The sequence below is a fragment of the Rhinolophus ferrumequinum genome, chromosome 3, assembly GCF_004115265.2.
Source record: "Rhinolophus ferrumequinum isolate MPI-CBG mRhiFer1 chromosome 3, mRhiFer1_v1.p, whole genome shotgun sequence".
NCBI classification, from domain to species: Eukaryota; Metazoa; Chordata; class Mammalia; order Chiroptera; family Rhinolophidae; genus Rhinolophus; species Rhinolophus ferrumequinum.
The window spans coordinates 60,581,405-60,605,590 of NC_046286.1; the positions used below are offsets into that span (position 1 = coordinate 60,581,405).

Consider the following 24,186-nt stretch of genomic DNA (forward strand, 5'->3'; position numbering starts at 1 on the left):
GTGCCTTGGTAGCCATTGGACACAAACAATGCTTACGCTTTTTTCTCTGTCACATATGGTCCAATCCCATGACTGCGTTTTAATTTTACTCTGATTTGGTAGGGGGGAAAGGTACAATAAAAAGGCACCAAATCACAGAGCTGTTCATAAATTTCAAAAAATGAAACCAAAACACAGCAATCTCTCCCTCCACAAACTCCCTGAAACCCAAATATTACTGCCTATGACATACCACTTCCAAATTCCATCCAGATCCCACCCTACAATAAGTAGCAGTAGACTTTATTAAAAACAAGCTAAACATTCTCAAATGTACAAACTATGGATCCCTTTCTAAAATGACAATCCGCAGTCTAGCTGAGGAGTTCTGAGTGATACTTGTCAGCGGGCAGATTTCACTCTATTAGAGGAGAAACAATACATAAGCGCTGTCATCGTGATGCCACAGATGTATGCTTATTGTTTTCTCTGCCTCCATCCATACATCACAACAGGTAGTTCTCAGCTGTTCCCTCGGTGCCAGACATACATCTTATCTAAAGAGACAGCAGACAGAACTACCTGCTGCTTCCCGTGTGGCTCTCCCTGTGTTTCTCTCCTTTTTCCTCCTTCACTTGGGCTTTTTAAAATCAACTGGCAGGGAGCCAGGAGCTCATCATTTTAATGCAGTGCAAAATGGAATATGCATAATTATATGCAAGCCATATGTGAGGGAGACAGCTCAGCTGTGAATTTCAGGAGGCCAGGAAAGAGAGAGCAGTCAGGGCTAAGAAGAGATGAGAGCAGAGCGGAGTGCAAGAGTCACCCAAGTGAATGGTTTAATGAATGTTGCAGACGTGCCTACTTTCACCTACCTCTCCCTTCTCTCCAACTCCAAACCGGAAACCGATGGAGATTAGAAAGAGGGCTGTATGCAAGCGGTATTGCTGATGGGTTCTGTTAATGTCTCCATTTTAAACTTCAGCTTTCTTAATTAACAGTGTAGATCAAAGTAACCAGTAACTTTTAATGCAGCTTCTTAATTAAATCTATTTTTTTCACTGCATTTGATTGAAGAGTCATTGTACTTACTAGATCATTGCTCCTTTCAGATTTTTATTTAAAAATCGAGGGGAATCAGTTTATCTCTAATAGTATTACAATGCAAACTATAACTATGCAAATTGCTTTTCTTATGGCCTTGCTATTAGAATTTTTTAAAAGTGCGTTATCTAGAGATTGCTTAAGCATGCCAAAAAGTTTAAACACGTATGTATGTCATGTAATCCTAACTATGCAACCAAAATCATTGGAAGACTAAGTGGTGGTAATTTCCAACAAAATTATTTCATTTTGGTTTGCTTCATATCATTTTAACCATTACACCACAATGAATTTGCATGTTCAAACTAAACAATGTCAAGAAACATAAATCCCAAATTTTGATATCTAACAGGCGTACTGCGTATTTAAACAAACTTCTTAATAATGTTGTTATTTCTGGATTCCCGTTTGTTTAATGATCTGAGCTGTTATGCTGTTAGCTTTTTTTCTTCCATTATTTGTAAGTCCCTAAATAGGCCATTATATTTCCCTTCAGGCTAGAGATGAAGATGGACATGCTGAAAATTTTCCCCAGCAGCACTATGCTAAGGAAACTCCAAGGCTTGCCTTCAAGAATAACTGCGAACTACTTGTAAGAATAATATACTTACAACAAGTCTAGAATGTTACGTTAGCACAGTGAAAACAGTTTTTGAAAGGGTTTGTTCATTATTGCAATAATTTATGCAGTATTATAGTTTTTCTGTGTAGAGTTCTAAATGCTAATTCTGATATCGCTGAATATTACTTATAACATCTCAAATTGTTTGCAAGTCTTTTGTATCTGATTATAGAGCTTGGATGGCCTTGTCTTTATTAGCTTGTTTTGTATAGTGGTTTATAAGCAGCCATTTGGAGAATGGCGAGTAAAGTTAAAAATATAGAGAAAGACAGTTGATACATGTAGCTTGGAAAAAAACAATTCCACCCCCACCTCCTCCTGCTTCCTAATTGTACACTATTTTAGGAGACAACATGGTAGAATTTTGTTCTGCTAGGAAAGATAGCAGAGTTGACACGCAGTACTCCCTTTAGAATTCAAGTATTCCTGCACTGTCTTGCCAAACTCAATCAAGCACTTTCGTCTCTCCTATGTAGAAGTCAAAGCAGCGACAGGATGCAGGGTGTTTACAAGTCGTGAGAGAAAGGGTATCAGCTGTGACAGGGCCTCTGTTCCAAGGCAGGGTTAATTTGCTGTTCATTTTAGCATTTACAGTGAGACAAGATGAAAAGCAAGCAGGAATGCCTATTATATTTCTATTAAATGAATCTGTTGGGACCTAATGTTCTTGATTAGCTTTTGAAAATGAGTGCTCTGCAATGCATTTTCTGTTTACCTAAAGTAAACAGAGAATGAATTGTCATTTATTTAGAGATTCAAACACTGCTTTGGAAAATGAAGCTTTATGAGGGATCTAGCTATGTTGTCCCTAAATGTTCTTTTCCTTTCAATTGCATTAAAGCAAAACATTTGCTCCAACTAAATGAAAACACTGAAAGAGAATGAGGATGCTCAGTTGTTACATTTTGAGGTAGTCTCATTTCTGTTTAGTTTTTTGGCGGAACACAGTGCAGCTCTGCCAGGTCTCGGCATTAGAAAGTCCCACATGTAACCGTGTTTGGACTTAGCTCTGATACCAACTGTTCATTAAAAAACACAGTGTCCAAAGAGCAGGAGAAGAGAGAAGAATACAGCTCTTACTCATTCTAGCCACAGTAGTTACATGTTGACAGCAAGAAACTCCTTTCCCTGCTCTGCAGTCTGCACGGTTACAATAACACCACTCATATTTTGACCGACCTATCCGCAGGCAAATGCGCTGCTTGTAAAGGCATTTTTTTCCCCCCTGAAAAGTTAACTCACTCACCTTATAGGATATCTTAGATATCTTAAACTTTGGGCCTGCTAGCATTACTGATTTTGGAGAAACCCTTTTCATTCAATTCCGTGTTAATGTTTCACTCAATAACTACGGTTATCCAGCAAAAGACCATAGGGGCCATTTAGGCTATATTTTGGTATCAAAATGCTTTTTTTGGGGGGTCACTTACTATATTTAGAGAAATTGTTTAAAGTGATATGCCATATTTGTTTTTTTTCCTTATTTATTAGAAAAATGATTGTGCTTGAGTCTTGGTTTGTGGTCAGTTTATACTAGAGGAAGTAAAACGTATATGTGAACATCTTTTCCAGCTATCTTTAGAGAAATTACATGTTTAGTCATTGCTGTGCTTAAACACAATATTGTGTTGGCAGTAGTTTTGAGAGATTGGTGCAATCTTTGTTCTTCTGTCACTGTTAGAATGCTTTATGTTGGTCAGCATACTTTCTTGCGATAAAAGAAAAAGGAGAATAAAGAGAAAAAAACATGTAAGCTTATTTCTCCAAGGAGAAATTTAATTTTTTTCAGCTGCAGGAGAAGCGATGGTGTTTGGCTGGTTATGAAGCACTGAAAACTTACGCTTCTATATGAAAGAGATTTGTTTATTATTAAAACAGAAATAGGAAGCCCTTGGAGTTTTCTTAGTGCAGCTTAGAGCAAATTTTGAAAGAGTCCATGAGAGAAGATTGCAAGATCCGTCCAAAGTGCTTTCTTAGCTTAAGGGTGTTTCTGCCATATTGCATGGTTCACTGCAGCAAGAGCAGTGGGGGAGCAGGGCGGGTGGGGGTGGGGGTAGAAAGTGGAGGAGCCCTATGGAGGGTGCCGATGGCTCTTGGGAGAAAGAATTGAGGGCACAGGTTACTTCTAGGCTCCCACGTGATCAGGAGTTCATGGCTGGAAGGCTAAGACTGGGCCACAGGTGCTGAAGGAAAGTGCCTTGGCCAGGTAGATAAGACATCGCTTCCGACTTTATTATTAACTGTTGATTGCCTCTGTCCTTCCCTCACACCACCAACCTCTGCTTCTTGGAAGAGGGAGGAGTATTAAGGAACCTAAACAAAAGCAAAGTAAAATCAATGCCTGGAATACACAAGTGTGTGTCATCAGGAGGCACTGACAAAGAAAGCATTGGCTGATAGAAAACTATGCTATGTAACTGTAGATATCCTGTAGGGTATTGATTTTCCCATTTAAGCCCCAAACGGTGATACATGCCTTCACACTTAACATACAACACAGACGACTAAATATCTAGCTTGGTGGCCAAGATTCTCTGGTTGGTGATTGTGCAGCAGCAACCTTATACTTTTTTATTAATGTTGAAAATGCAAGGCTGTCAAGAAGAGTGACAGATAAAACTTGAGTACTACATGATATATTACAATTCAGTGTGGCCTCATCTACCTCTTCATTGATAGGGACACACAAACGCACACACACACACGCACACACACACACCAGGGTATTTTGCTGGCATATCTAAATTTATGAGTAAGGCAGATAATTTTCAATAAAAGAAACTGCAGGAAATTCACATATTAACAGCAGCATGGCTTATGAGAACCCGGAAGAGGGAACATTTAGAGCCAGCCATGGTGACTAGCCTTTGGCCCATATTTCAACTCCATCGCTGCTGCCTTTACTATTATTGCCTCATTCTTTTGGGACTAGTACGCCTTCCCATTTCCTCTATTAAAATGCTCATATCGATGGTGGGAGTTGGATTAAGAGCTAGAGAGGAAGACTCTAATGATGTTATATGAGCTGACACCTCCTCATCAGCCAGTATTTCCTCAGTTCTTGAAAGCCAGCTGGGAGTAAGACCTTGTGGAAATACAGCATAAGCAAGGTCCTTGGCGGGAAGGGACCTGTGGCAAGAAGAAGAGGAAGGTTGAAAGGGTTTGGGGCAGGAACTGAAGGCAACTGAGCCTATTCCCCAAGTGTTCTTAGGACCTGTCCAGAGAACATTGGTGCATTCAGGAAGAAGGTCAAAATATAATCAAAGAACAGCAGCGACATTGGAGTGTAATTTGGTTGGAAAGAAAGCAGGTTTAGGAAGTCTGAAAGGGAAATAAGAGAAAGGACACTGCCGGGAGAAATCAGCCTGACTCCCTCAGTTCCAGATTCCCGAGTCGTCACCGAGACAAAGTCTGATTCCCTTTTTGGCTTTTCCTAAGGCTGTGAGAAATGGGGGTTTTGCAGAGGGAGGCGGAGGGAGCCCGCAGCTGGGAGGCGAAATAAAAATAGCATGGGGAAGAATTCTTTCTGGTCACTTACGATGCCTGTGTAGGGAGAAGGTGAAAACTATTTTAGTATTGTGGCCTTGTCAACAGACATGGTGGGGAGGAGAGGTGCTCAGGCAGTTCTGTGGGCTCATTTGTCCATCTCATTTCCTTGTGCGGGCAGACGGATTACAAGACCAGGATATAGACCTTGATCAGAACTGCTAATACAACACTGCTCTGTATTAGTACAGGGTTCAGATGACAAGACATTATTGCACATCTTCTATGTAGAAAGCACTGTACCACCACCCAGTGCTGGTGGGGGACACAAAATTGAAAAAGACACAGTCCCTTCCCTGAAGGAGCTTACAATTCAGTAGGAGGACTTGGCATATACAGCCCTGTAGTCATCAGGAAGGTGGGCTCTCAGGTCTTTCTGAAAGTTAGAATTTTGCCCCAGCTGGACTTTATACTGTGTCACGCTGGTGGTATAGCTAGGGATTATGGGTCCAAAGGCTTAAAATTTATGGTGACAACATCTGGCATCACATCACATTAGATCCCTATTTCGCCTCTTGGACCTCTCGGAGCTTCAGATCTTCATCTGTAAAATGTAATAGTAAACGGTAATAACCTCAGAGGATATTGTAAGGATTGAAAGTGATGACATATTTAAAGGGCCTGGTACACAGTAACATTCGGTACATATTAGCTGTTATTATTATGATCCTTCTTATTCTCATGATTTTTATCATTACACAGTGAGCTGTGCCCCAAGAGAACACCAGCAAATTTCTGGAGTACAAAGGAGGAAGAGATCACGTCCATATGCCGTAATTAGAGACTTAACAAAGGGGTATACCTTTGATCTAGGCCTTGCATGGGTTGGATTTTGATAGTCGGAGCTGGGGTGTAAGGGAAAGGGGCATTCCAGGCACAGGGAAATCGCCTGGACAAAAGCAAGGAGGTGGGAAGGGACAGGCCAGGTGACCCACGCCTCAGTTGCCATCGAAGTTGACTGGAGTGGAGAGCACCGGAAGGGTAAGGGGTAAGCTGGCAGGCCAGCCCCTTCGCAGAAGTCTCAGCGCCTGACACCGTCCTGGCAAGTCTGCATGCTAGTAGTTATGCTTCATGGAAATGCCTAGCACTTCTGGGGTTAAAGAAACTAGTATGGAAGATTTCTAACGTACACAGAAGTGGAGAGAGTCATATAGTGAACCCCCATACCTATCACTCAGCTTGAACAATGATCAATTCTTTATCTTGCTTCATTTGTCCCTTTACCCTCTTCCCACACCCCTACCCTCCTTTTATTCCGCTGGAGTATTGTGAAGCTAATTGTTTGTTTGTTTGTATGTAAAACCCGTAGCACCCCACTTCTCTGGCTAGAAAGAATCCATTGACACTGATTAAATTGGGAATTGGAGTTTTGGGAGTATGTGTACATAAAACAAACGGCGCCTGTTGTGCAGTGTGTGCTTCTCTCCCTGCTCGGCACAGCCTTATAAGGCGTGGACGGTCAGATCCAGTTAAAAAGCCCTTAAGGTGAAAAACACGCCACAGTGCCAGTGACGACTTCAGTCTTCTTTGCTCTCAGGTCCCTCGTTCTAAATGTGTTTATTTAAAAACAAGATCAGATCTCTGCAATCCAGCCCAACTCATCAGTACATGTTGGTCCCATCACAGCCATGGGGGGAAATCCTGGATCTCTGTCATTAGTAGCTATTGCTAGGATTGTCCTATTAGATCGTGGAGACTTAATGAGAGCCACCCAAAGGTTATAGAAACTGCCGCATTTCACTAGAAATTTGATAGGCTTTTCAAAATGGGTACAATTAACCAGACCTTCCCCTTACAGAAAGCCAGATTCATGTCCCAGCTCAACTTGAATTTATACAGTTTCTTTGATGTTACAGCTGAGTAGCACAGGCGCTGAGAATTAAAATTCCTGGTGACACACTTGGACTCCCATCACATCAAATAAAATATCATATGACATGTGCGTATGTAGTATGCAGGGTACCAGTTTCCTGACAGAGTAATTGTAAAAGCCCCCAATGTGTAAAATGACACAGAAAACCCTAGGGCCTGGTTGCTGTCTAGAGAGAGTTGGCCTAGCCCACCATTCTTTCCACCCGCCCTCCAGATCCCTTTCGTCGGGGACTATTCTTGTGCGCCTACAGGTTTTTGAACTATGTTTTAGAAAAACAGAACTTTTTAGAAAGACTGATACAAGACTCAGCAAGGGCACTTCTAATAAAGGTAGCACAATAGCACGCTCCAGCAAGGGCATCTAGACTTTACACAGTCAGAGGAGTGGAGACTGCCTGAGTTGTCCTATCTCCCCTGACCGTTCCTCTGTTTTCATCTGTGCTGTTGTTTCATCTTGCTCCCCAGCTGGGTCTGCTGCTTCTCTCTTTCTTTTCCGCCCCTTGGCTCCCATTGCTGCTCTGGTCTCGTGGCTCCGAGCCTTCTAGTCCTGTACAAATACCCTCTGTACCCCAATAGGCCATCTCCCTTCACCTCCCACCCATGCAAACCCTATTTTGATCGAAGCCCTATGGTCCCCGGAAGCTCCCGTTTCCAAGGCGTGGAGATCTTTGCCTTTCTGATTTCAGGGCGATGGCACAAAAAGGTCAGAGGCATAATGGTTTGGTGGCCATGATGGCTTCTCACACAGTAAGTGCAGTGGGTCTTAGAGCCAGAGAGAGAGATCGAGGACCATGTGTTCTCCAAGACACACTGTGGTGTGGTGGATCAGAGTGGGTACCTTAGCTCCTGCTCTGCAGATGTGCTGCTGTGCAATCGGGGCAAGTTTCTTAACTGCCCTGAGCCTCAGTGTCTTTATCAACAAAATGAGGATAAATACATTACCTACCTCACAGGGTCATTTTGAGGAGTCAACAAGATCATGTATATGAAGCACTTAGTATGCCTGGCATAAAAGTTTACTAAGCAGTAGCCTCATTACCAACAACATGGAGCTAGAAGGGGACATTAGTTTAAACAAAATCTTAAGGCAGGTGCTGGGAGTACTTGCCTGTATTCTCTAACTTGAGTCTCTTCCCCGTTGGTTTGGACAGAAGCCCATATGTAATATTTTAATTTAGAACAAAGAACTTCAGAGAAACCCTTGACCATCCATCCAGTGGCCTATTTATGCTGAGGGCACCAGAGATGCCCGTTGGCTGCAGAGCAGACATTGCTGATTTGTGAGGAACTGCAATGTTGGAGCACTTTTCGGAAGAGAATCAAACTTCTAAAAAATCGTAGGGGGTTATAGTGAAGAGCTTGGACTCTTGAGCCAGGCTTTTTGGTTCAGATTCAGGAATCTCCACCACTTCACCCACGGGCTGTGTGACCTTGGGCAAATCAATGAACCTCTCTGTGTCTGTGTCCTTGTCTGTAAAATGAGGACAATGGTAGCTGTTGAGTACAATTGGAGTGAGGCCTAACTGAATGAATACCCATAAGGTTCTTAGACCAGTACTTGACAAACAGTTGGCCAAATCGTAATCAATCAATGTTGTGATTATTATTTCTTCTACGGCTGCTTACTTTCAGGCACATCATAGACTATCACTTGGCCAAATTCTCTAGCAACAGATTATCTGATAGTCTTAAGTATACACATTCGCAGGCAAACACCACAAAGTTTCCTTGTGAAGAGTGAGAGGGACAAAATACATTATGCAGATAATTCTTAGAGCCAAGCTGTTTTTGTAGAAATGTAACTCTCATGGAAGACGCTCTGCATGATCCAAGACCTCTTTACCCTGCCCTACCATTTCATAGTAACATTGTTAATCTTAGAAATAGGCAACTAAGGAAATACATGTAATCTACACGAGGAAATACCCGCAGTAGCAAATGGAGGTGGACTCTTTGAAGGGAAGGAGACAGGACACCATCCTTTGTGGGGTGCCTTCAGCATGCCTGGCGCTGTCCTCAGTCCTGATAGGCCCTTTTTAAGACCCTTTCATCTCCACAATTTGCTAAGTAGGTATTGGCATTTCCACTTCACAGACGGGGAAGTTAAAATTCAAAGATGTTACATTCCTTGCCCCGGGGGAGAAGAGGGGACCCAGTGAGCAGTCACAGAGCTGAGGTTTGATCCATATTTCTTTGACCTGAGTTCAGACCAGGACACGCGGCCACCTTCTCGGCGTGGGGAGCAGGTCTGATACATCCTTCCATCCCAGGGCTAGAGAAGGGGTTCAGTCTGTGTTTGTGGAATGAAGGAATGAAGAGATTAATTCAGAATCACTCTTTCCAGCTTTTTTATAATAATAATTCCTTGGTAGACTTCTGAAGCCAGAAAAAACACCAATAGGAATATTAGGAAGGGGGATTTATTCAGAAAGACGTGTCAGTGTTTGATATTTCCCAATGCATAATAAATGTGGGGGGGAAGGAACCAAAGTGTATGCTGTTTAATTTGGTAGACTACAGAAAATATATTTTCAATGTGATACAAGTATTTGAATGTATTATTTTCTTTAATCTGACAACAATAGATTATGTATGATAAGTGCTAATTCTTTTTTTAAAGCTTTTGATTCTTTTTAGGATCATAGGCCGTTTTAAAAAAGGCTTGGCCTCTTTTGGTTTAGTACAGTTGTGTTCCTTGGAGTGAACTGATCTATTACCTTTGAGAATTCTAGCCATCGAGGAGCATAAGGGAGTCGGGTGTCAGTCACATTCTCTCCCATTGTTTTAATTGCTAGAACTGACCAATTACCTAAAATACCAAAGAGAAGTCACCTCTGATGGCTTCATGGAAACTCTAGGTTATATATCAAGCAAAACCAGAAAATCAGATAGGATATGAATTATCAATATAAAATCGCACAAGTAACCAGCCAGAACTAATATTAATCATATTCAGTCATGTGTTTGGTTTATGGCTAGAAGAACAAGCTAACGGAAGTCTCTTGGGAGAAAAAGGGAAAGGGTATAAAAAAATATTTGGAGTTGAGAAGAATGACATATGTGAATAATACAGGAGGCAAGAACCTGGAGCTGGGAATATGAGGGTGATAGAGGACTGGTGAGAGGGAATTTTAAAAGGGAAGAAGGAAGATAGAAGCCCATGATTAAGCTGCAAATGAGCAGGTTCAGGCAAACAAGAGTTTTAAAATAATATATTTTCTCATTGCATTTGGCTCGAATTGTCTTTCACAGTCGTGTGTTTCGTACATTTCCTACTCCCCTGCTCTGAGGTGTTAGGCTTTCCTGGAGGGCTTTCTTCCCAGCTCCTCCCCCCTATGCACTGCCACGTACAACGTACAACGAGGTTTTGAGACATCCTGTTTTAATTCCAGAGGAGGCTCTCTTTGGCTGAGAGCTCTGTGAGGCAGGAGCTTTGTCCTTCCTTGCTGTAGCTCTGAGAACCACGATGGCCCACACCGTATTTGATGGACTCTACGGTACCCTTTTCCCCTCTCACATTTAACATCTCAGAAATGGGATCGCATAGTACAGTTGATTGCATATTACAAATGTTAAAAAAAAACAAACACATTTTTTAATTGGCTGAATTTTTCCCTACTGATATAAAATAATGGCATCTTAACAGTCAGTGGTGATATAGATTCAATGAACTGTGGAGGTAGGTGCTCAATAATTATTTGTCAAATGATTGCGTACAAAGCACTCCCCCCGGTTCTAGTTCAGGTCAAAAGGAAAGGTGTAAGGTTGTTTCTGGACAAGGCATCAGCCACTGACAGGGTGGAATGGAGCTGGCCCGGGACTGACTTGGCTGAGCCTTTTACTGCTGTAGACTCTTCCTTCAATGGAGCTGATAGAGGGCTTTGCTCATTCTTTCAAAGTGAATTGTTGAACCAGTTAAGACACACCCCAGATAAGCCAGCATTCAAATAATAAGTGGTACGTTTGCCTGAATTATCCAGAAAATTGCTTAATGTTCTACTTTGGGTTGCATATCTATCAATATTTCTCTTGGAAATTCATGAAGCTACATGGGTAGAGGAGCAATGATTTTTTTCTCCCTCTCTCTTCCGATAGAACAAGCTACAGATTTCATTAGGATAAAGGACATTTTTTATCAATTAGGATGCCCTAATCCATCATCATCACCATTTCTGTCATCTTTTAAAGATGTTTCCAGCCTGGGGGAGACACAAGTGCACATAGGTGCATTTCCTACACTGTACATTTTATAATCTACATTCAGGATATCAGCGTGCGTAGGTTATGTCACACCCTAAGCATAATTATGTGAAATACTCTGCTGTTTCGTAGTGTTCACATCTCAATATAGTTTGATTTCCTTTGAATGGAAAATGTGAACCTGATTCTGATATTGCAGCAGGATCTGTTACGCGTCTTTGTGTAAACAGGGAGGGGGAAAACCGTGTAAACATTTTTAAGTGTCAAAGCCTGAGACGGGAAGGGAGGCAATATTTAAATATTGAGCATGTGCTAGGGCAAGGCCTTCACATGAAAAATAATCCAGATTATGAAGATATGTGAAATACTTTGGGGGTCTCTATTATGTAGCTGTTTCAGTCAGTGGTACTTTTGACTTCCAAATTGTCCAATAAATGTGTAAGGATACTCTCAGGGAGCGAAATACCACTTTTGGCTTAGAAAAATATTTATATATTTGTTCGATAGCTTGAATTTTGAAAATATGTACTATCATTGCATATACACATATATAAAATACAATCCATGAAGGCAAATTTATAAATCCTATTTAGAAATGTGGATACATATATAAAGAAAAATGAAAATAACCTAGAGCATGCAAAAGTGCTTATCAGCCTATGGCAATTACCATCTCAGTCATTGATGCAGTATTTTTTCTATCATGATTTGATGTTTACATATGAATACATAAAAATAACATGGAAAAATAAAGTTGTCATGGAATTTTTATTTCATTTTCCTCAGCATTTTGATGTTTAACAACGTTCTGACTGTCATCAAATCAGCCAATTTGAAAATTGAGCTGCATCAATGGAGACAGCCGGTTTTGATAATTCAAACCAAAAAAAACCTTTTCTCAAGGGATATATTTTCTCTGGTTTATTTGGTCTGAATAGTCTTTTCTTTTTTAATCTCAAACTTATTCTTTTGTATGCACTGCATTTAGACAACGTCTATAAAGATTTAAAGCCTTTTTACAAATCTAGGTATTTAGTGTCATGGACACGTTTCAAAAAGTGGAATTAATATGAGTCGGTGGTTATGTGTGACCAAGATTTTGAAGATATTTGTCTTTCAGTTTCCCCAGTGCTACAAAGTCATATGTTGCAGTGCAAACAAAGTATAAAATGGGGATCCTTCTCATAAGGAGTTTACAATCAAGCTGTGCTTATGCGAACAGTGAACTTCCAGTGTATGGTAAAGTGCCAGATGAGGTGGTGCGGTGATTAGAGAATAGAAATACATATTAAGTAGTATGTGTACAAGGAAGGAAAGGGTCATGTCATGGGGAAAAGATGGTGGGCTGGCGTCATCAGGAATCGATCCTCCGAGGAGGTGTGGCCTTGGAGTGTGGGTGGGGAATGAGAGGATATCCCAGAGAAAGAGAAGTCTGTGTGTGGGATGACGGTGAGGGAGGTGAGCAGAATAGCATCACCTCAGTAAGCTGTTGGTCAGATACCGTGTTTCCCCTGAAAATAAGACCTAGCCGGACCATTAGCTCCAATGCGTCTTTTGGAGCAAAAATTAATATAAGACCCAGTCTTATTTTACTATAATAAAAGACCAGGTATAGTATGATATAATATAATATAATATAATATAATATAATATAATATAATATAATATAATATTAATATAATATAATACCGGGTCTTATAGTAATTTTTGCTCCAAAAGACACATTAGAAGCTGATGGTCAGGGCTAGGTCTTATTTTCAGGGAAACATGGTAATAAAACAGTGAGAGTCAAGCAGCTAATTTTACATTTAGTTTTTGGGGCTATAGGCATCTGTATTAGGTACCTGAGCCAGGAAGCACTGTTACGAAAGCGGAGCTTGGTAGAGGACGGGAGCAGGAGCAGGGAACCTTCTAGAGGGTCTTAAAACAGGCCAGGACACACTGTAATGAGGACAAAGGCTTCTCACAGCTGGAAAGGCGAGAAAGAGACTGCAAAGGATTGTCCAAAAATATTGTCATAAAATTCGTATGACCATGTTAATATAACTAACTGGCAAAGATTTCATCTCAAGCCAATTTGCCAGTTAAAATTAGATTTGGATAACAGTCTTAAGTGAGTAGCTAGTTGTGTGCAATAGGAAAAAACAAGATCAAAGAAGAAGCAAGCAACTAAAGTTTAACGTCTTGATGATCCAGAATGATTCAGGAATCCGTGTGATGTAAAAACATAAACTAGGGGGAAAAAGGTTCTTTAATTTGGATAATTTAAAGAGGGACAGAATCTCCCTTAATAAGAATGCAAGAACCTCTCCTCTCAGAAAACAGCACAGAGGAGGCAGCACAGAGGAGGTATATGTGTCCTGGAATCACACAGGATTGGCCCACTTCCTGGCTACGTGGTTACTAGCTTTGTGGCCTTGGGAAGGTCAGTTTCTGCATCTGTAAAACAGAAATAATAGCGGTACACACCATTTAGATTTTCTGTAAAAGCTGGAGATAATTCATATAAAGTGCTTGGCGTATAACAAGTACTCAATAAAAGGTAACTAACAAAGGAAATAAAATCCCTCTTTTGTACTCAGCTTTTAAGAGAAAGAAGGAAATGCCAATAAATAAAAACTCACATGAGGATTCAAATTCCTTGTTTTCTAAGAATGAAGAGAAAAAATCTTATGATACATAGCTTTCAAATGTGTGGACTTGGCTTATTCTTTAAACCTTGCATGTGTACAGGGCATTAGAAGGAGAACTTGTGTTTATCCAGTAATGACCGTAAAGATTGTCAAGGTCTTCATTGAAGAAAACACGTTTATTGAATGTACTGTGTTTACTAAGCTAGAACATTAAATTAATATAAAATGATTTGGGGGGGGGAGTCTCACACAAAAAGGGTTTGCTAGTTAATCACCCAAATTAAATTTTTTGTAACCCCGTATTCCCTGATTATTCTGATTACCTGACCATTTTAAAATTTCACTTTTCTTTGAGTAGTAAACATTGTCACCCACTTCTTTGGCCATTTTCTTTGTTCATGGGCTCCTAAGTTTCAGAATATATCAATTAGGAACTTAATTATTGATTTGATAAATCAGTTTTCCTTTGGTCTGACTTAGCTGTCTGGAATACATTTTGGACTTGTTACAGTTGTAAAAATTAAAAACAAAGAAACAAAAATCAAAAATAATGTGAGCAAAATGTCCTTTAGTAACATATAAGCTAGAGAGTATCTTTCTTGGCTAGAACTCCTCTTTGAAAGAGTTGGGCTACTCCTACACGGATTATCAAGGTCATGTTCAGGATTAAAATGAGCTGTGGAACAATAAATTGCCCCTTACAGCAGAAAAACATGCAAACAGAAAATGAGGCCTAATGTCTGTCCGCGTACACTGAGTTTTTTCTTTCTGAGCTAATATACCTATTTAGTGTAATTTAGATTTAGCTGTCGTTATGCTTTCTAAAATTACAATGTGTGTGTGAGGATTGGAATAGTTTTCTTCCAACATGAATTAGGGTACACATAAAATGGTTTTCTCTCCTCCGTGGGGGATGGTAAGAGTCACTTACCTCTCTGCTCTCTCTGTCTCTGGTCACCCTGCAGTAGGGACACCTCTTGTGGAGCCCACGATGGCATTGGTGGCTCCCGGAACTAGCAGTGCCACAGTCTTGCATCTGGTAGTCTGGTTCTCATGTCATTAAAGTGTTAGACTCAGCAAACAATGAAAAAGTACAATCATTTCTTTTTTAGGTTGTGAAACTAACCGTACAAAGCTATTTCTATATTTGGGAGTATATGTTTTAAAAAACAATACGGTGCAATCTGTGACCACAGTACATGGGTTTACATTTTAAGTTTTTGACTGCAAGAGAGAAATGACAGGGCTGTTAAGGACGCTGATGGTTAAGAGCAGAAACTGAGGAATAGGTAAATGTTCTGGAATCAGTTCTCCTTCACGCTCAGCTGCCATCATCACCATCGCTTTGGCTTATTCTGCTCAAGCGTTAATGTTTCTTAACTGTTTCCATACGTTAAATAGAGAACTCGGTGCAAGTTGCCACACACTGCCATGCTTTCCTCAAAGCCCATGGATTCCTTCCATCCAGTCAGCACGCTTTTATTGTATGCTTACTAAGTACAGGACAGAAGAGTCATCTTGGACAGGTACAAAATGGTCTCCATCCTTACACAATTCCACCCTTAGTTTTTATAAGACCTTTGTACATTTACTTTATATACATATATATATTTTTTTTCACATACAGACATAGATACATATAAAATCATCTTAATAAAGACTTTGAATAGGAGCTCAAGAAAATACTTAGTGTATGAATGAATGAACAAACCCTCCTGGTGTGACTCCGGTTGGCACTTTTCCACAGCAGGCTCAGACTCCAAGGTCTCTCCAGTGTCTAGGGAGTGTCAGGAATGTCTGGAATGCGGCAGCATGGGCCGAGTTGAGTTCCTCTCTGACACATTTCTGAGTTGTTCAGTTTCTTGGGCAGGATGAAGAGTGGCAGAAGATACAGAAGCCACCTATGGGCTTTGAGACCTGTCTGTGGCTCCCTCCTTAAACTATGGCATATCTCATCCTTTCCCTCACCCCCAACAGCCCAAGTTTGTTTCCCAAATGAGATGTTAGGACCTGGAAAGAAATTTCTCCAAATTGCATTCAACTCTCCATATTCATGTTTATGTTTGAATTTAGCTACTAGAGAAGGTATCAAATGTAGTCTCAAGGCATTAGATTTAAAAATAAGCATTTTTTCATTCTTTTTGAACTATGTAGATTAAAATTTTAAATGAATGAATTACTTTGGAAACACTACTACATTCCTAGGTTTAAGTGAGACATTGGCTGGTTTAGGATGGCAAGCAGAGCTTCTAGAACACCCTTTTACCCCTTCCATCTCCTTCTGTCTCTCTCTCAGGTTATTTTCACACAAAATGTCAGTGGTACCATGGTGTAGTTTTCTCTGGAACCTTCATTGTGCTGGATTGGCCCCATAGGATTATCATACTTCTTTTTGAAATAGAACTCTGCAAAGTCTTAAATTTTATTACAGAATTTAATACCAATAATTATTTAAAATTTAATGAATTTCACTACTGACTTAATTGCTTTTGAGTAGTTCCACTTAACTTACTAAAGAGAAGCAAGGACATATTCATTTCATGAGCAGCAGAAGTCTTGCCCTCACATCTGCCTACATTCTCTTTTCAATTAATCAATTACAGTATGATGGTGTGTAATTACACATTAAGAAAGTTATTGGATAGCTCAGCATGTCTGTCCCAGGGGGCTTGTGAATACACTAATATAACACACCTGTAATGACCTGCGCTCACATCTGCAAATTACACTCATTTCTCTCACTTTTTCTCTCTCTTTGCTAAATTAAGATGGGAGCAATTCCCATTAACTTTTGAGTCACATCTAGTCAATGTGTTATGGAGGGAGAAAGTGAAAAAGAAAGACTGAAAGAAAAGTAAAAACGGAAGAAAAAGACTTTATCTGCAAGTATAAGTAATCTGCCTTTTGAAATTAGCTTCCTGAGACCTGGAACTATTGCAGGATTTCAGGAGAGCAGTGAACTATGTCTACTGAATCATACCAAATACTTGAGAAAAACAGGCCAGCATTATTTGAACCCAAATAGCGACTTGCTTTTTAGCTTTCTTCAATCTCCTGGTGAGAGATATAGGAAAACAGGAAAAACCTTTGGAAATCACATTCAGGCAAATTTGCTTGGCTTGTTTCAAATCAAACCAAAGTCTGGAACTGATCCCCGGGCAGGAGCGCTAAGCCTCTGCATAGCAACTAAGCCGCGTTAAAAAAAAAAAAAAAAAAGAAAGAAAGAAAGAAAGAAAGAGAAAGAACCCACAAAAAGCACAAAGAGCAAATTTTATTACATTAATGGTCTGAAGGCTCTGTTTATGTGAAGGGGTCTATCCCAGCGTATTCTGATTTATGCTATATGAGAAAAACTCAACAAGAACCTCTTCATCCAAATTATATAGTAAGAGACATTCTAAATGCCTAAACCAACCAAACGATTTTAAGCAAAACGCCCTGTTAAAATAAGCTTTTGATGTCTGCACAACTCCAACTCAAGAAGCAATCTGTTGACATTTTCTGCAAATGCTATCTTCGTCTGAGACAGAAGCATCAGTGGCTTCTTCAGAGTAATCTTCAGAGTAAAGTGATTCTTCTCCCCTTCCCACCCTCTTTCCCCACCACTTCTCCCCACCCCCCTTCTGATATCTGCTCATTGAGGTACTGACAAGGTCAAATCTACTGTGATTAATGGCTGTCCATCAGAATAGAAAGAAGGATACATTGATACTCAGCTAGCAGACGCTCATGAACATGCAAATGAATGTGGTGAGCCTTCTTGGTAGGGAAGGATTTGCTTTGTTGATGTTTTTCACTCTGCAGCCAATTTTGGGCATTTTGTGTGCTGTTTTCCCTGCTTACAGCCACTGGCCATGCACACCCCACCATCACTTGGGTAAAGCCTGCTTCTCCGTGTGCCTCCTGGGGATGCCTAAGACTCCGCTGGCCCTGAACGGAGGATGTGACAGTGGCAGAGGCACCCCGTGTACTTTCAGGGAGTGTTCTTTCCTGGCCTCCTGGCCAGTCGGGACAAATGACGGTGTCCAAGGGGCTGTCTTCCTGTGTGGGCTCCATTTGTGGCATCTCATGGGCCTCCATGGGGTGGAATTGTAAATAGTGGCCGCCACATAAAACATGCCATCTGTACCCCTGTGGGTAGTAGGATGGAACACAAAAAAGATCTATTCCAGGAATATGAACTGATGTTTACAGACATGCCAGGGTTGGCTTTTAAAACATAGTGGAAAACTGTCTCAAAAGCAGTTTAAGTATCACGTAATAGAAGCCTGTAAAAGTGCTAGAGGAGCATGAAGGAAACCTCTACACCCAGAGAGATGTAGCAAGCTGGTATGTCCACACCAGTCCTGTTTGCCCACAAGTGTGAGATACTGTGAGGCCTCTTCAGGAGTTCCTGAGAAGGGAAGGCAGGGCCCGAAGGCAAAGGATGCATGTGGCTCATGCTTTGGGGGTCTAGAGTCCCCTTAACCCCCAGCCCCTGTGATAATTTCTTATAAACTGGAAGGTAAGGAGAAACGTTTGGATTGAGCAAACTGGATTGCCATGGGAAAGTTTCCTATTTGCTGGGCTGGGATTTAGGGCTGTATGTGGGGGCATCCTTTATTAGGACATGATAGCCACAGGCAGACAGAGGCCCCTTGGCTATCGGAGTGATGACTGCATGTCCCAGGATTTGCGCGGTCTTCCTAATTTCACATTTATTGCCTGTTTTCATAGATCAGTGGTCCACAAATGGGTTCAGGTGCCCAGCATTTGGAAATAGTGTCATTCTTGAAAACACCATGAATTGTTGACCTATTTAATCCCCATTGTATGAACTGGGAGTGATTTTTGCTATCTATAATACACATATGGAATATAAAGTCATAAAGAGTTTCACAAATGTATAACAAGCTGTCTAAGCGGATTGACTGTTTCTGGTTTTCCATTAGTATTTCTATGCCGCTTACTTGTTGATTTTGTCATCTTTGAATACTTGTTAGCAGGTACAGCTGCCTTGGTCTGTGAGATAAGTCCTTTTCTACTGAATCTGGGTAATTCTTGTTTATGTGTGCTGTGGTTATTGTCTTGTGATATGACTTTATTTCCCTGCTCATCCTGTTCTGGAGACCTGGCCCCTCCTCTTATGAAGAGACTGGGGTCTCACCTGAAGGGAGTGGTGTCTCGTAGTGTTTCTAAACTCAATTCCTATCCTCCACCTCCACCTCTGTTGCCACCTGTCTCCCTTCCCCACCTCCTTCCCTTGGGAAACCAGGAAGGGTGAGGGCAGGGTACAGGCAGGCTCTCCCAGCTTTCATTACAGTACGTATGCCTATGAGGGCGCCCCCTAGTGATGTGTGGTCTAATAACGCCCTCAAGTTGGCCCTGAAAAGTTGGGTCCTGTGCCTGGATCCAAGCCTGCAAATTGTGCCAGCACGTTTGGGGCCTGTGCGTTTGATATTTTAGATTCTTGAGCTAGACTCTGTTGCATGTGTGTGGGTGTCATCACGTGTGTGTGCGTGTGCATTCAGCAACTTTTACTGAAGTTTCAAGTTAGTGAAGGCTTTTGTATCATAGTACTGTGAAAAGCTTAAATATGACATTCCAGTTCATAAAAGTTCTTTGGCCATCTACCCCCAAGAATTTCTCCCTGGCCACGTTTCCCTGCATGTTCCAGTCATCTGCCAGCCTTCTCAGAGCCATCTTCCTCTCCTCCCACTTCGTTCTCTCGCCTCTCTGCCTACTCACCCCCATGCGCAAATTTCCCTCAACTTTTTATGCTGAACAGACCAGCTACCAGCCAGGCAGCCTTTGTGCTCCCTGTATTCTCTGGGTACGTTTTATTTTGTTCTCACATATTATATGCTATAATATCTTTTTTGAAGTCCCAATGGGAATAAAGCAAGTCAAAGGAAGGCTGATGCTTGTGCCAGAGCGTTAAAGACTAGGCAGCTGCCATCCATAAACCCATATGGGGCCAGCAGAGCAGAAGTGGGGGGTCCCCAGAAATGGAGATCCTTAGGGATCACTGCCTCTTACTCAGTTAGCTGCCCTTCTCTTACCAGAGATTATCCTGCCATAACTAAATCTTGAAGGCTTCTAATTAAAGCTGAGGAAAATACACTGGAGAAAAAAACATAAATTTGCAAAATCAGTGCATTAACATTTCTCCCCAGTGGTCTGGGAGAAAACAAAAGTGGTTTGATTGCAGTAGCAGCTCCAGCTGGTCCAGCTTACAGACAAACAGTGTGTCCTCAGGAGCTGAGTTTGAGAACCACAACCCCCATTCTCTGAGAATGTCCCAGGAAGTTCCAACCTTCAGCATCCTGCTATGGCTCCCAGACTGCCTCTGGCTCCAGGAAGAAACTCAAATGTTTCCCCAGACCGTATCCCCTGCTGTGAGGTTCAGAAAATATGGTCCCCTTGACTATGGGCTGACTCTCCAACCCCAAGTTGCCTCTCCAGCCTCTCCAGCCCCTCACTTCTCAAAATATGATCCACCCACCAGCTGTGTGGACCCACTAGGCTCCTGGTAGAAATGCAGCGTGTCCCCACTCAGCAGCCCTGAATCAGAACCTGCTTTTTAACAAGATCCCTGGGGATTCGTGTGCCCACTGAAGTTTGAGAAGCTCTGGGCTACGTGGGATGACAGGTTTCATCCCGTAAATGTGGGCCTACTTCAGTGGGCTCCTTGTCATTACAGGACACATGCCCACAACACATTCACAGCCCACATTCCTCCCCTCTGCCCCCAGAAGCCCTCTCAGGGCCTTCCAGAAACTCAGGAACAACAGATAGAATTCTTACCCACAGCGGAGAGAGCGTCTTGCTGGGAATCTGTATAAGGACTTGGGTGGGTGAAGGTGAGTGCGCAGCGGCGATGGGAGAAACAGCCACGAGAGAACACAGCTCCTCGGGAAGGTCAGCCCACAACTGCCTCTCTATATTTAATGTCTGAGTCTTAGGGCTCCAAATTAGGAAGAAACGCTAAAGCAGCTAGTGGGAAGCTAAATCCCAAACTACCTCCAGTGCCTGGAATTTGGGCTTCATTGTTTAATCCCTGGACCGCAAGAGAGGGTTCCTGCCTCACAGCTCACCTTAGGGAAGGTGGCCCTTGCTTTCTACCTGCAGGACTGGGAGAGGCTGGACTCCCCCTGCTCAGGCAGATGACTGTGCCCTGTGGAAAGGGCAGCCAGGGCAATCCAACCCCAGCCCTAGGACTTCAAAGTAGCTGCAATGGTGCCAAACTTGGGACTTACCAGCGCCCTCGCCCTGCCACCTCTCCTTCCATGTACAGTAGTACCTCAGTTTTCGAACTCTCCGTTGACGAACATTTTGATTTATGAATGCTATAAACCCGGAAGTAAATGCTTCGGTTTTCGAACACAACTCAGAAGTCGAACATGTCACATGGCTTCCGCTGAGTGCAAGCTCCTGAGGCCTAGCTGTTGGCTGTTTTCAAACGTTTCAGCACTCGTGGATTACGTTCGAAAACCGAGGTACCACTGTATTTAAACAGGTGAGACAGCTTAGCACATGGCCGACTGGGAAGCCCTGAGTTTCTTATAGTCTGGGACCAGGGTTCGTTGTCCATACCAAGAAAGGAGCCTGAGGAGACGGTATATGTGACGAGGGATTGGGGCCAGTGAGCATTTGACCATAAGTCCAGTCCCGGGGACATGTTCCAGGTGATGTTATTGATACTGCTACTGTAAATTTTCCAGAACACCTGGTTGCAGATGTTCTGCCTGTTGTCACTATAAATTACTGAGATGACTTGGAGCTCTAGCTCTTCTTCTCAGTCTATCTTACACCTCCCTCCCCCTATGGCAGAACAAATATTGGTCAGATCATGTGTTCTGATTTTTTTCAGGCCATTGTTGACAGTGTATTGCAAAACAGGATGTAAGACAGTTAACTTAAAGGATGGTGTCCTTTAAGCCACCTGGAATTTCTGGGACAGGCCCAATGTAAAACTCTGGCTTGTTATTATTAAGCAACCAAGGAATACTGATGCATCCCTACCTGGACCTTGTGTTTTGCTGCTGATGTCAAATACTGGCATTGTGGAAAACAAAAAAATTAAGTTAATGCATATAATTGTTTTCCATTTAAGAGTTTCTCTTCTAATTTTTCTTAAACATTTGGTCTGTGGTACCTACTGTAGCAAGGATATGCCAGCACTTGACAAACTGAATAAGCAATAGAAAACAAATTAATAAGAACTCAGAAAAAGCTGGTCACATATAGTTCAAAGGCCTTTAGGGTGCTTGTGGGCAGTATGTGGCTTGAGGTTGGGTTTTCTTGATTATGTACATACGGTATAGTCAAAATAATCATTTTGTTCTGGGCGTAATATTGTCTTTAATTCAAATGATAGTATTCACCATTAATTAGCATTTTATGGGGTTCTCTAAGAGAGCTTTGCCCTCTGATCAGGGGTAAGAGACCCTGTGTCAGTCTAGGCTCTGAATGACTACTGGAGCTTTGGACATCTTTACAGGTCAGCCCTAAAGAGAGGTGGAGTAGTTTGTAGCCACTGCGATTTTAGGGGCTCCTCAAGTGGAAAGGCTGCCTACTCACCTGGAAGTCCACAACTAGAGGTTGTTTTCGGTGTCATAACTCTACTTGCAGTGCAGAGCTTGTATTTAGCCTCTAGGTGGGTGATACCTTCCCCAGGACCTCTCTGCTTGATCCTGAGCAGTTTTCAGCATGGAGTTGGATGTGGTGTTGTTGGCCGTCCTGCTGAGCTGGGTGGTCTTGCCACCTGGTTCCATTAGGCATTAGCAATCCCAGGTAGAAGGAAGAGGACAGAGGTTCTGGGAAGGCCTGGTGGGGAAGCCCTGTGCCCCCCACGTCATCACTATCCCTGGGGAGGACTAACCTGAGAGGGAAGCGATATGTTAGGGCTGGGCAGTGGGCGTGTGATCTTAAAATGCTGCCCAGGTGTTCCAGGTCTCGAGTGTCTGTGCACTTTGACCCATTCCTGATGGATGGCCTCCGGCTCTGTGAGGATCTTCCCACCAATACAAACCTCCCATCCTGTGAGCCAGGCGGGGCCCACAAAAGGGCTCACTTCCTAGAAGTTTATTTACAGACATCTCTTCTTAGTCACATCTCCTCTCGCAATTGGAGGCCACCTATTCTGCCACATAGATTGTAAGCTCTGGGGGAAGCTCTCAGAAAACACTCAGCACTCCAGTAAACCTCTATCAAGCACCTACTAAGTATCAGGCCCTGGGGAAGAGCTGGGGACAGATGGGGGATGAGACGGATTCTTCCCTTCCTACAGTATTCATTTGACCTGGAGTTGCCTGGGGTCTCCCTGAGCAAGACAGCTGGGCCAGGACACCAGAGTTGGCCTATCTTTCCTTCTAGGGGAGAGAGAGCCGTAACATCTCTCTGGACTGTCTCTTGTAAAATGTGTCCCAGCCAGAATCCTTGTTAGCTCCTGAAGAGGAGGGTACATCCGAGGTGAACTGCCCACTGAGGCAGCAGGGGAAGAAGAACACAGCATATCTGAGAAGCTAAGAGTCCGTGAGCCAACTCATAGCCTTTGCTCAGGAAGCCCTGACAGTTGCCATGTGGCTGCCACACAAGCCCTCAGTGAAACCCCACTGACTGCAGACCGTCTGAATCAGAATCCCTGGGTAGGGGAGTGCAGAGAAAAAGCTCCTGGAATGATTTTGATGTGGTTCAAAACTCTTGAAACATCTAAAGGCATTGAGATCCTGTTTCGAATAAGATCTTCTGGCTGGTTTTGAAAACACCTAGACCAGCTATGGCATTTGCTCTACCCCTCGCGTCTCTTTTTCTCTTTTTTCTCCCTCCTTCTCTCCCTCTCCCCCACACCATGTGCAATAGAGAGGGAGAGAGAGAATAAGAAAGGCCCTTGAACACTTGCCTTGAGAAGAGTTGAGCATTTGCTCAAAATGCGTCATAACTGTAGTTACCATTCACTATTTGTGAATTTAATACCTGGAAAACAAAATTATTCCAGCACAAGGGAGGGAGCAGGCTATGTGCTTGGCCGGTGCAGGTGTGGTTGCCAAGTGGGTCCCACACACAGAAGCATCACCCTCAGGTTTTGCTTCCCAACCTGCCTCACCAAACCCATCAGGCTCCGTTGTTTTACTGCTGAAGGTCAAATGACTCTGCCCCTTGTCGCTGCCCCAGTTCCCTTGTCACTAAAGACTTCAGAGGCTGAGGCCTATAATAATAACTGAGAACCGACGTGAGGCCTTCATGGGA

General features: G+C 42.4%; 1 protein-coding gene across 2 annotated transcripts in view; it reads left to right on the plus strand.

Moving 5' to 3' along the window:
• The window catches only part of SOBP (sine oculis binding protein homolog), a 163,432-nt gene that overhangs the window by 94,840 nt on the left and 44,406 nt on the right, over nucleotides 1-24,186 (plus strand). The window contains exon 5 of one of the 2 annotated variants that reach the window (XM_033101653.1): nucleotides 1,580-1,675. The exons of the other annotated variant lie outside the window; for it this stretch is intronic. Coding sequence (XP_032957544.1) covers nucleotides 1,580-1,675 — 96 coding nt within the window. The remainder of the gene's footprint in view (nucleotides 1-1,579; nucleotides 1,676-24,186) is intronic. 2 annotated transcript variants of the gene reach the window in all.